Genomic DNA, 12,583 nt, shown 5'->3' on the forward strand with positions numbered 1-12,583 from the left:
GGTGCTCAGGGCACCTTCAGGGCTCTCATTCTCTACTATGCCCTCAAAGATTCCACAGACAGGGCTGGAGAGATGGCTTAGTGGTTTGCCTGCAAAGCCAAAGGATCCTGGTTCGATTCTCCAGGACCCACGTAAGCCAGATGCACAAGGTGAAGCATGTATCTGGAGTTAGTTTGCAGCTGGAGGCCCTGGAATGCCCATTCTGTCTCTCTTTCTCCCAAATAAATAAATAAAATAAAATATTTTTTAAAAAAAAGACTCCATGGAGAGTCATCCAGGGCTTCCCTCCCGTTCTCCTCTGGGGCCAATGCTACTGGGGTGAGAGCTGAGCATGATGTGACTGGAGGCCAGCCAGACCCTTCGTACATGGCAGGGCAAGGCTGAGTCTTCTGGAGCTAGCAACCCCTTCCTCTGTGCTTAAAGAACCTTGCCACCCCACAGACAGTCATCCTGGACCCCCAGTGCTCAGCAAGCAGAGATACTGTGCTCTGTAACTTCTAGCAGTCATTGAAGAGTGAGTCCACGTAATTAAAAAACACACACACATTCTCTAATTCCCACGTGGGAGATCACCAAACTGGGCAGAAACAGGAATTTTATGGGTGAGGTTGAAACAACCCCTAGGAAAAAATGCAAATCTCTGTAAAATGCCTCCCTTATCACCCATAACCACTTCCATCCAGTGTAGGGTAGTACTGAATTTGGGGGGGGGGGAAGCTTCAGTGAGAAAAAAACACATTTTAAAAAATCTAGCCTTGCTGAGCATGGTGGTGCACACCTTTAATTACAGTCCTCAGAGGCAGATGTAGGAGGATCGTTGCGAGTTTGAGGCTAGCCTGAGAATACATAGTGAATTCCAGGTCAGCCTGGGCTACAGCAAGACTGCACCTTATAAAACAACAACAAACACAATCAAAATGTAGGCTTTGACCACATTTGGTAACCTTACTCAATCTGTGGGTGCATTTTTCCTCTAAATAATGTGTCTGCACTCTGCCAGCTATGTCCATCTTCCATCATCTACACAGCCACCACTTTCTCTAGGCCTCACTAACTTTCAGGCCCTGAAGCACGTAATTCCAGGCAGGGTGCCCGTGCTTGAGCCCTGGAGTGTGGGCACAACAGTGGCTGAAGAGGGTGCGTTTGGGCGGAAAGGTCGATGGCGGGGGAGACAAATGCTTACTGACAAATGAGGATCACTTATTTTGGGTTTCCTTTTCTTTTTTAAAATATATATATATATATATATATATCTAAAATATTTATTTATTTATTTGAGAGCGACAGAGAGAGAGGGGGGGAGGAGGGAGGGAGTGGATGGGCGCACCAGGGCCTCCCGCCACTGGAAAGGATCTCCAGATGTGTGCACCCCCTTGTGCAACTGGCTAACGTGGATCCTGGGGAATCAAGCCTCGAACCTGGGTCCTTAGGCTGCACAGGCAAGCGCTTAACTGCTAAGCCATCTCTCCAGCCCTTTATTTTCTTTTGCTTCCGGGTCTTGCTACATAGCCTAGCCTGGCCTCAAACTCTGGAACCTCTTGCCTCAGCTTCCCAAGCACTGACCTGACAGGTTGAGCTCTACGGCTGTGCGGGTGAGGAAGGGTGCTTTACCATCGAAGTCACTAGTGACCGGAGCCCTGCCATTCGCAGAGGGGACTTCAGTGTGTCCCAGGTTTGGGTGGACACAGGCATCCCGGTCTCTGCTATGAGAATGCTTTGCTGGGAGGGCACATGGTGTCCTTGGACCCTGGGCTGACCGAGGCTAGAAGTGCAGACAGGAGTGCCCAGATCGGCAGGGCAGCACTGACGCTGGTTATCAGTGGCAAGCTGGTGATGGACAAATGTGCTGGGCAACGCTACTGGCCAAGTGTCGTTTCACTACCTGGCCCTTGCCCCAGCAGCAGAGACTGTGACCACTGGGAGACTGCTCACTCCAAGCCCCACGTGGAGCTCTCCCCTTGTCTAACTGTGTGTGTGTGTGTGTGTGTGTGTGTGTGTGTGTGTGTGCATGCGCGTGAGTGTGTTTGGGGATGCAGGTTGCCTAGCGTAACACTGCCTCCCCAGCCCTCATGTGGGAAGGGTGGGGTGGAGCTCTTGTGGCCTCCACTGCAGTGAGGACACTGGCCTGAGGCTGAGCAGTCACTCCTGGTACACTGAGACTTCCTGGCCTTCTAGGAGCAGCCATGATCTGTGACTCCACCGTTCCACCCCAAGCCGGAGAAATGGTAGCTATTTTCCCTCTCAGCTCGGGGAAGCACATGCAAGCTTTTCCTACGACTCTCCCAATCAGCACAGTGCTGCTGTGCCCCAGATGTGGGCAGTCCTCCTCTAAGCCACTGGCTATGCCCTGGGCACCAGCTGCCCCACCCCGATTCCACTGTGACACTGTCTTCCCGCAGAGACACTAACTGCCCCACTTCAGATGCCCGTCACAAGCCCAAGGTTGTCTTTCCTGTCCTTCTGACCCACTGGCAGTAAACTGGGGTTCCCACACCTCTGCTTTGAGTTTATTAAGCAGCTCACAGAACCATGTGATAACGGTTTCAGGGAAACACATTTACTGGTCACCTACAAAGGGTGCCTCAGTGGGTGAGGTGCGGGGGGCAGTGCAGGGGACCCATGCCCTCCGTGCTGCAGCAGCCTGCAGGCAGCTCCATCCATGCTACTGCTGGGACGCTCCCAAGCCAGCTGTAATGACCCATTAAGGACGTTTCATCATCTCCACACGATGGGTCAATTCACTGGCTATTGGTGATCTATCAGTTTCCAGGCCTCCCTCTCCACAGGTTAGGGTGGGGCTCAACAGTACCGCCCTTTAACTCTGTCTAGACACTTCCAGCCACCAGACGCCACCCTCCAGCTTTCAATCAACTTTTCACTGGAGAATTCCCCAACTATAGGTGACAAGGTGGCGAACAAAGGCTGTGTGTTTTTCCTATCACCACCCTTCCAGAAATGGGGAGGCTCCTACAGCCCCCAGTGGGGCCACTCGGCAGGGGAGACCCTCTACCCAGTCCTGGAGACAGCCTCTTTACTCAAGCCTGGAAACAGTCCTGTCTTATTTCCTAGTAAGCAGAGTGGTATTTACTGGAGAAAATGACAGGCACCATATTTTCCTGCTTTGGCATCTGCTGGTCACTAACTCGAGCCTTGTGCCTTCTTTTCACACCCGCATCCTCACTCTGAGCCACAGAGCACCTTAGCCAAACCGATGGGGGTTCAGGGGTCAACGAGCAAGAAGAGAGAGGGAGAGAGAGAGAGCGAGTGTGCGCGCAAGTCCACACCCTTAGACTGGCAGTCTTAGTCTTAGTCTAAGTCTTAGTGGGGAATCTCTGGCTACTTCCAAACCTTGGAAATCTATCCTTGACCACATCCTCAGGACTGGAGACACCCATGGAGTCCCGGTAAGAGCCCCACTTACACCGTTTGCAGATTATGAAAGCAAAACAAAAATCTTTGTCACCTGGAGTAGAAGCCAATGGGATCAAGGGTCACAAGTTCTGAGATGCTGTCATTAACTGGAAGGACTGGCCACGAAAGGAGAAAGGCAAAAGCTCACCACCGATGTCTGTCTTTTCTCACTTTCACTAAAGACCATTTATTTCCTCAATTCCAGAAACTTCCCAGCACCACGACAACAGGCTTATTTCAGGGTACCTGCTAGAGAGACTGAATGCTCAAATTCTCAACCACGCAAGTTTGTCCGTTCCTCGTGAGCGCCTGGGACCTGGCTGATGTTCAGGGGACTAGTGTGCTACAGGACTTTGGCAGAAGTGGGTGGCAGAGGGCACGGGGCTGGCTCTGACTAGCCTGGGGAATGTGGGGCTCCCAAGAGCAGTGCACGAGCCAACACGACTCCATGTAGCTCTTCAACTGTCCCTTCCACCCTCCACTCGCCCAAGCTCCTATGCAGCTGATTAGTAGCCAGGCAGGCCCCCAGGCCGCCACCTCTGAAATGCCTGTTTGGTTCACAGGCCGGTCAGCCCAGGCTAGACCTCAGCTCTACCTGCCGCCTTTGCGATGAGGATGGGCCCACAGCAGCAGCAAGGAGCAGCAGGAGGCCAAGGCCAGAGCTCTCTCTGAGATCTCCTACTCACAAATTTCTTTTTCAGATGTAGAGCTGACAGTCCCAAGATCAGCTTCTATGTGGTGACCTCTCCCTGACATCACACTGCTGAAAAAGTACCTTCCCCGGGCTGGAGGAAAGGCTTCGCGCTTAAGGAGTCTGTCTGCAGAGCCCAAGGACCCAGGTCCGATTCCCCAGGACCCAAGTTAGCCAGATGCACAAGGGGGCACAGGGTTCGTTGGCAGTGGCTGGAGGCCTGACATGCCCAATCTCTCTCTCTCTCTGTCAAATAACTAAATAAAAATTTAAATATGTAACTTCTGGCCGGGCATGGTGGTGTATGCCTTTAATACCAGCACTTGAGAGGCAGAGGCAGGAGGATCGCCATGAGTTTGAGGCCATCCTGAGACTCCATAGTGAATTCCAGGTCAGCCTGGGCTAGAGTGAGACCCTACCTCGAAAAACCAAAAAAAAAAAAAAAAAAAAAAGTAACTTCTCCCTCCTGTGACTTCCCTTACTTGTTTGCTACCCCATTTTCTTTTCTCTGGATGTGCAATTACAGTCTGTTGAAATTTATTTTTCTAGAAAAAAAAATTTGCTGTTCTAGAACTTTTCCCTTGATTTTCACATTTTCACTCTTTCTGGTTCTAAATATACCCAGTGGACCGGACGAGGGCTTTGTCTTCCTGTCCGATCGTGCTCTCCTGCTCTCATTTCCTGTTGGTCTCTAAGTGGGGATGCGGATGACAAATCCTGCTGCTGTGTACTGTGACCAAGTTGCCCAGAGCCCATCTGCACCTCCAGAGGGCTGAGCATGCCGGCCACTCAGGGTCTTTCCCAGGAACTAGGGTGTGAGCTGTGCTCTATCAGCCCAAGTCCAAGGAGCAAGCGTCCATGTGCAGAGACCCAAAGGCGCAGCTACAAGAACCCTCGACACTGGCTTAGAACCTCAGGAGGCTGGGCGGGGTGGCGAGGGCTCGGCTTTTACCCCACTTGGCCACTTACAAGATCCACATGTGCTAGTTGGACCTTTGGCCTCTTTTTTCTCACCTGTATAATGGGGATAATAATAGTTACCTACCTCAGGCATGTTTTCCTGGGAGGCTTTCAAGTACTAATGTGCACAAATTGGTACACAGACACTCATTAAATAATTACCTGGTCCCCCCCCCCCACTATATTCAGCTGTTTCTTCAAGAAGCTCTGTAAGATACAAAAGTGCCCTTTGTACTAAGCTGACCTACCCCAGGAAGAGTTCTGATATCAAGGACAATGGAGCAGGATTCCAGTCAGGCAGACAAAGGAGGGGTGGAGCTGAGCTCCCACTCCATGAGAGAATGTAATGAGCTTAGTTCAGGATCCCAGGGAGGAATTGTCTCACAGGTATCAACTGTGAACGTCTTTGGTTAACGAGAAACTCAGGGTTGATGAGTGCGTCACTGAACACACAACTGCGTGTCTTTTCAGGGCCACGTACTCAGGCGGCTCTGATAAAAGCAATCAGAGCTTTGGCCCACTATATCTGCTGATCCTGAATCTAAAGGCTAAGTCTAAAGGAATGAAAGAAATCAACAGGTGACCTCAGCTCCCTAACACTGCTCATTGTTCCCAAATTCTTCCTTGCTGTAGGAATGCAGCCCTCCAGACACCACCCAGAAAACCCCACCACTATGTCTGACAGGAATCTGAATTTGTATCAGGCCTTTCCAGGCAATTCTTTCTGGTTGGGCCAACCAAGAGTGGAGGATCAACGAAACTGGGGTGGCTTTACAGCACCTGAGGGGACGTATGGGGGCAAAGAATTGCATATTTCAGAAGAGGACACTTGGTCTCTGTGACCAGCCGTAGGTTCTCCTTTCTCAGTATGGAAACTGAGGTTTGGCGTCATGAGGTGAGGGCAGAACTATTAGGTGCCACCTCTCCCTAGGAAGCTCTTTCAGGAATTTTAGGATGGGCCTTCCCTAAGAATTCCCAAGGTCCCCATGCTCAGGAGTGAAGGACTAACACGGACGTGGGGGCCTATGGAGGTGGGCCAAGTCTTAGGTGGAAGTCACGGGTCAGGACCCCTAAGTCACCAGGTCTAGTCACTAATCTAGTTCTGTTCATCCTAAATCAGGACTAGGGATCAGAAGGAGACATAGCCAAGTTTTAAGACGAAGTTGTCCGGGAGCCCCTGGCCAAAGTGCTGACTGGGCCCCCTTTGGTCTCAACTCAGTCGGGTAGAGGTGGGAGGCAGTTCCCAGTCACTGGCGGATCAGAGGATCCGAGATGGTGTCACATAAATCCAGGTTGAGCTGGTGAAAACTACGGAGTTGGAGTGAAACCCTAGCCCTGGGCTCCCCACAGGGTGCATGCGCTCCCAACAGCTGTGCAGCCCAAGAGGGGCACACTGGTGCCCGGGGACCCACAGGTGTGCCTCCCAGCCTGTAGTAAAACTGGGCAGGCAGGACACCTGGCCAATAACCCCCTAACCCTCACCCCTGTTGACACTGTGCCCCTTAAAGTCTCCCTCCACAGAAATGACATCGCGACATGGCTCCGCAGAGCTCAATAAAGACAGTGGCTACATTTTCTCAAGCGTGGAACCCCCAAGCGCCCCCACTCCAGTTCAAAGCCCATCACGGAAAGCCTGCCTAGGCCAGGCGGGGAGCCGAGGAGCTGGCGCGGTGTGGGCGCCCGGCTACTCCCTCCGGCCTGTGGCTCTTCGGGGACCGGCCAAGATTTGGGAGAAAACGTGGTTTCTCTTTCATTGTTCCCTCCCAAGGTTTAAAACCAGCGAAGGTGGTTACCGGCTCCTCCTCGCCCCGCCCCTTCCCCAGAGCCTCCCATTTAAACCAGAGCCTCCAGGCCCCAGCCAGTCTGGACATCAGCGGCGAGTGCCCTAAAGCTCTCGGCCCTCTCCGCCCCACATCACCCCTGCGCCCTAGCCGCCGTCGCCTGCCGGGCGACTGACATTCCTTCTTCCCAGCTTAAGGCGCGAGCTGGGCAGTACCCAAAGCACACGGTGCCCTAGGCTACGTTTTAATGATAGCTCCCGCGAGCGGGCCGACGCCGGCGGAGCCGAGATGCGCGGCGGGCGGGCGGGCGGGCGCACACCCGAGCACTCGCAGGTGGGTCGGGGCGGCAGCTTTCGTAGAGACCCCCCGAGCGTCCCAACCCCTCACGGACGCCCGAGCTGGACTTACGGCCAAGACGCTCTGGGTCAGGAACGCCACGGTCACGGTCCCCAGCCATAGCCACCTGCAAGGGAGAGCGTGGGGAGAGAGAGCCACGTGAACTTGCGGGTCCTGGCTTGTCAACTCCTGAAAGTTGAACGCACGGGTCCCCCTGTGCCCAGGGGCTGGGGGAGGGTCCTAGGCCCGAGATGGCTCGCTCACCGTCGCAGAGTCGGTCCGGGCATCGCGCACCGCTCTCCGGCCATGGTCCCTCTCGGTCAGCTTTCGGCAGGACTCTGTCCCCTCCTAGCCTGGAGGCCAGGAACAAAGCGAGTTAGAGAAGCGAGGGTGTGAAGGCATCTTTGCCTCGGATCTGGGTCTTGGACGCGGTGCCACCCGCGGGGTGCCTGGATTGCCTGATCCACTGGCAAAAGGGGAGCCTTCCCCTTAGGCCTTCCCTAGCCTAAGAGCGTGGTCCCCATGTCCCCTCCCCAACTCCGTCCTTCCCACTGCAAAGTGCAGAATCGAGCCCCAAGTACGCGTCCTTGGGCCCGGGTCCCGGCGCCACCAGGGAGGGGGTCGTTCTCACCTCGGTGTCCGGCGTAGGGAGCTGTCGCCCCCACCAGCCGGCGCACGGGCCCCTTCGGAAGCGCCGCAGCCGCGCGCGGCAGGCCGTCGTCCCCGCTCGGGTTCCCGGGGCGCCGGTCTCGAGGCCCCGGGGTCCCGTTTTCGGGCCTGGAGGCTGGCGAAGGGCCGCGGGGTGGCTCGGGGTGGGGGGCTCGGGAGGCCGAGGGCGCGTGCGGAGCGCGGAGCCCAGGCGTCCCGGCTCCCAGCGACCGCGAGTCCCGAGCCGCGCGCCGGCTCCCTCCGCCTCTTACCCGCGCCGCAGGGTCCTCCCCTCTGAGACGCCGCCCGCGCACGGCCGAGGGGAGGGGGCAGCGCCAACAAATTGGGGAGCTCCTCGGGCCGCGCGCTCAGGTCTGCGCTCCGAGGCACGGTGCTCGGCGCTCGCGCCCCGGCCGGCCCTCCGAGCCCGAGCTGCTCGCCGCCGTCGCCCGCGCCGTGCCCCTTCATCGCCCCGGGCGCGCCACCATGGGGCCCCGGCTCAGCGTCTGGCTGCTGCTGCTGCTCGCCGCCCTTCTCCACGAGGAGCGCAGCCGGGCCGCCGCGAAGGTGAGTCCCCCACCCCACCCCCAGGCCTCTTTGTCCCGCGCTCAGCCCCGCGGCCCCTCCGGAGCCCAGGGGTGGCACTACCCAGGTGCACTCGTTCGTTGGCAGGCTGGTCCCCTGCTGAGGATTCCCGAAGGGCTAAGATCGCTCATCCATTACGGAACGTCCTTTGTTACGGGTCCCGGCACACCGGGAGAGTTAGGGAAGTTCTCCCCGCAAGCTCGGCGCGCACCGCGGCGGGCGGAGAGAGGCTGCCCCGAGCCACCCACCCAGATTTGCACCCGCAGCAAGGAGGCGCTGGGCGGCTGCCCGGGCGCTAGAGTGGGCCTCGGCTCTGGCAGGGTGGGCGCGCGCACCCCATGCCACCGAGAGCCCCACACACATGTGCCCTGGAATCGCTTTGGGCGTGTTTTTTTGGGTTGTTTGGAGACGACTGTGATGTTTGAGACTGAGCAGTTCTGGGCCCTTTGCCTGGAAACATCTGTAGCTATGCTTTCCCACGACTTTTTGTGTAGCCTTCGGCACGCTGGAGATCAGAAGTGGCCCCTGCTCTGTCTCCACTCTAGCCTTTTATGAGTGTGCCTTGAAATTATAACCACATTTATACTTGAGTGTGAAACCAACGTGAAACGCCATCGCATTGTTCCCTGCGCAAATTGTTTTCCTACTTCTCATTTCCTCTGGTGCACTGGCTGCCCAGGAGGGCTCCGGGAGACTGCCAGCAAGAGCCAGGCTTGCGGCTCTGGACGGACTGAACACAGCTCCCTTTTGCTCTCCCCTCTGGAGAATACACTGAAGTCACAGCTACTGCTGTGACAGACGTTCAGGCCAGAAGGTGTGGCCTCCGAGCACAAAATGAGTTTTTGCAACTTGCTGGATTTCCCACACTTACTTTTTTTTTCTCCTTTGGTACTGTTTCTTCATCTTACACTTTTTTCCTCCTTTTAAAAATTTCTCTTCTGGGAAGGTGTTACTAACTCCACTTGACTGTCCATAAATTATTAACTGTTATATACTAGAATAAACTGGGAGATATACTGAGACTGTGTCTCGTTGTAGGCAGTCTCTTCACTGGACAGTGCAAAGACTCATGGCCTCGGCCATGAACTTCAGATTGTCCCTCCTGGTCCCCCTCTGGACCTTCATCACAGCCAGTTTTTATTTTTTTTAAATATCCTCTCTATTCATGACAAAATACTTTTAGAAGAGCAGGCTGGCTGGGCCTGGTGGCCCAGGCCTGTAATCCAAGCCACAGAGGAGACCAAGGCAGGAGGATCTCAAGCTCAAGGCCAGCCTGAGCTGCACAGTGAATTAAAGGCCAGCCTGGGCAACTTAGTGAAAAGTAAACCCAAGAAAAAGGAAAAAGCGAGCTGAGGCTGTTGTGGTAGAGTGCTTGCCTAGCATATGCATAGCTCCGGGCTCCATCTCCAGGGTGGGGTGGGGTAGGGAAGGGAGTATTGGTTTAGAAATCTTGACCGAAGGATGTAGCTCTTCTAAGAGTGCCGTCATACCTGATGCAAGGCTGATTGGAGGAAGTTCTCCTGGGAAATATGAACCACTGTTTGGATTTAGCTTTTCTGAATGGTAGTGTTGGCAGAGCTAATTGTAAAATCTAGCTTTCCAACTATCTAGGACTTAGAAAAGAATGAGCTAGTCACTTAAGCAAACTCCTGATCTTTCCTGAAAATCAAACTGAGTGATGCTGAAGTTTGACGTTAGTTTACTTCCCATTAACTATTCTCTACAGGTCAAGCACATTCCTAGGCACCAGCTCTGCTGGGTTCATTAAGGTTTCACAGTGTTTGAAGGAACCTGGCATGTGGGCACTGCACTACTTTGCCTAAGACATCGTCCTTGTATTGTGCCTTTGCTGGCTGGATGAGAAAGGAAAGCGATTAACGTGCAGCGTGGCTCATGGGCCTCTAATAAAATCCACTTAAAAATGATATCGTGCTAATTTTTAAATTCATCTCCCCTTTTCATGCCATCAATAACATTTTTGCTCATCTCCTTCCAAAACCAGCTGTTAGCTATACCACAGTGTTGGAGTAACTTCCAGATTGATCCAAGCAAAACACACTTTAAACGTACGACTGGAATGGTAAGATGCCGCACGTGTGTCTGACCTTGACTAAGGCAGCAGCTGTGCTTTGGACTGAGTCTCAGGTCCCTACCCTTTCACATTCAGATGGCTCCTGTGCTGGGTCAGGTGTGAGCTGTGCTCAGTCCCCTGTGCCAACTGCCGTGTGGCTGGCGGCCCAGGAGCACACGTGCTGTGACCGCGCAGTTCCTGGACTAAGGGCAGGGATCTTCAAGCCCCTGACTGCGTCTCGGGTTGAAACTGTGTCTCCCTCTCCCACCCCACTCTTCTTCCCAGCCTTGCTGTCCTAGGCGAGAAAGGAACAGTGTGCAGGCTGGAGACAAAGATGTAATGGGGACTGTTGGGTCATGAGTTCCTCTTCTCCAGTCCTGTATGACGCATCTTGTAATTGCCCTCCAACTGGCTCTGTGGGCTTTCTCTCCTCTCCACATCTCTCCTCTCCCCTTCTCTCCTCTCCCTTTCTCTCCTCTCTCCTCTCCACATCTCTCCTCCCCCCCTCTCCTCTCCCTTTCTCTCCTCTCCCCTTCTCTCCTCTCCCCTTCTCTCCTCTCCCCCCCTCTCCTCTCCCCTTCTAGCCTCTCCCCTTCTGTCCTCTCCCCTTCTCTCCTCTCCCCTTCTCTCCTCTCCTCTCTTCTCCTCTCCACATCTCTCCTCTCCCCTTCTCTCCTCTCCTCTCTTCTCCTCTCCACATCTCTCCTCTCTCCCCTCTCCTCTCCCTTTCTCTCCTCTCCCCTTCTCTCCTCTCATCTCCCCTCTTTTCCTCTCCCCTCTTCTCCTCTCCCCTTCTCTCCTCTCCCCTCTTCTCCTCTCCTCTCCCCTTCTCTCCTCTCCTCTCTTCTCCTCTCCACATCTCTCCTCTCCCCTTCTCTCCTCTCCTCTCTTCTCCTCTCCACATCTCTCCTCTCTCCCCTCTCCTCTCCCTTTCTCTCCTCTCCCCTTCTCTCCTCTCATCTCCCCTCTTTTCCTCTCCCCTCTTCTCCTCTCCCCTTCTCTCCTCTCCCCTCTTCTCCTCTCCTCTCCCCTTCTCTCCTCTCCTCTCTTCTCCTCTCCACATCTCTCCTCTCTCCCCTCTCCTCTCCCTTTCTCTCCTCTCCCCTTCTCTCCTCTCATCTCCCCTCTTTTCCTCTCCCCTCTTCTCCTCTCCCCTTCTCTCCTCTCCCCTCTTCTCCTCTCCTCTCCCCTTCTCTCCTCTCCTGTCCTCTTCCTTCCCCTCCCTTCCTCTCTTCTCCTCTTCCTTCTCTTCCCCTACTCCCTCCCCTCCCCTTCCTTCCTCTCTTCTTTTCTTCCTGGGGATGGAACCAGGGCTTGGACATGTGAGGCAAGCACTCTACATAGATGCTTCATAGCAGATGCCTTCTCAGGAGCAGATTGAACTTTCCCCTTAGTGTGGCCATGCCTGCCTAGCAGTCTTGCCATCCCCTGACCATTAGTCACTCCTCTAGGGACTGAATGAGCTGCAGTGCAAAGGCAGGGAGGTTTAATTCCCTTGCCAGCATGGGCCGGCTCTCCTTAAGCTATGACTTAGACAAGAAGGCCACTTTCCCTCTGTGGTCTCAACAGGACACACTGGGAGCGTTGCTGGGGAGGAAGGTTCCCCAGTCATGTTGCTCTTTCTGCCTGGAATGGGACCAGGGAAGGACAGTGTCTGTGAGAAGAGCCAGAGGAAATGCTGTGCCCTACATTGGCTTTCTCGGGGGTCTTAGCCGATGAATGGGGTACTCTTTGCTCTCATGCCTCAGTCTCCCTGGCAAACCCGCCCCTTCCTTGCGTGGCCCCCATGCTCCCCTCGTCGCAGCGTGCCGCTGGAGCACCCTCTCTTTGTCCCTCCCAGCCAGGTCCACGCGGAGCGGCATCTACTCTCTGGCTTCAGCAAGACCCAGACTCGTGACAAATAGTGAGAATCAGACAGGTTCGATATCACAGCCAAGGGAACCCAAGGACATAGGCCAACTCAGTTCAGTATTGTGGGGCTCAGGGGAAACTTCTGGAAGGATAGTGACCTCTGAAACATTTGGGAACATGGGAGCCATAATCTTAGCATATTGTTTTCCGGGGCAGTTAAGGCACATCATAGCAAAAGAGGAATAACCT

At 54.7% G+C, this 12,583-nt stretch overlaps 2 protein-coding genes across 2 annotated transcripts in view; one reads left to right on the forward strand and one right to left on the reverse strand.

Moving 5' to 3' along the window:
* Positions 1 to 7,917, reverse strand: part of Col4a2 (collagen type IV alpha 2 chain) — a 160,831-nt gene extending 152,914 nt beyond the window's left edge. Inside the window, exons 1-3 of the mRNA XM_045144872.1 lie at positions 7,811 to 7,917; positions 7,444 to 7,532; positions 7,252 to 7,306 (exon numbers count right to left, since the gene is read on the reverse strand). Coding sequence (XP_045000807.1) covers positions 7,252 to 7,306; positions 7,444 to 7,487 — 99 coding nt within the window. The 5' untranslated portion in view covers positions 7,488 to 7,532; positions 7,811 to 7,917. The remainder of the gene's footprint in view (positions 1 to 7,251; positions 7,307 to 7,443; positions 7,533 to 7,810) is intronic.
* Positions 7,918 to 8,288: 371 nt separating this feature from the next.
* Positions 8,289 to 12,583, forward strand: part of Col4a1 (collagen type IV alpha 1 chain) — a 151,515-nt gene continuing 147,220 nt past the window's right edge. The window contains exon 1 of the mRNA XM_004663405.3: positions 8,289 to 8,394. Within this exon, the coding sequence (XP_004663462.2) occupies positions 8,314 to 8,394 (81 nt within the window). The 5' untranslated portion in view covers positions 8,289 to 8,313. The remainder of the gene's footprint in view (positions 8,395 to 12,583) is intronic.

Source organism: Jaculus jaculus, chromosome 3 (genome assembly GCF_020740685.1).
Source record: "Jaculus jaculus isolate mJacJac1 chromosome 3, mJacJac1.mat.Y.cur, whole genome shotgun sequence".
NCBI lineage: Eukaryota > Metazoa > Chordata > Mammalia > Rodentia > Dipodidae > Jaculus > Jaculus jaculus.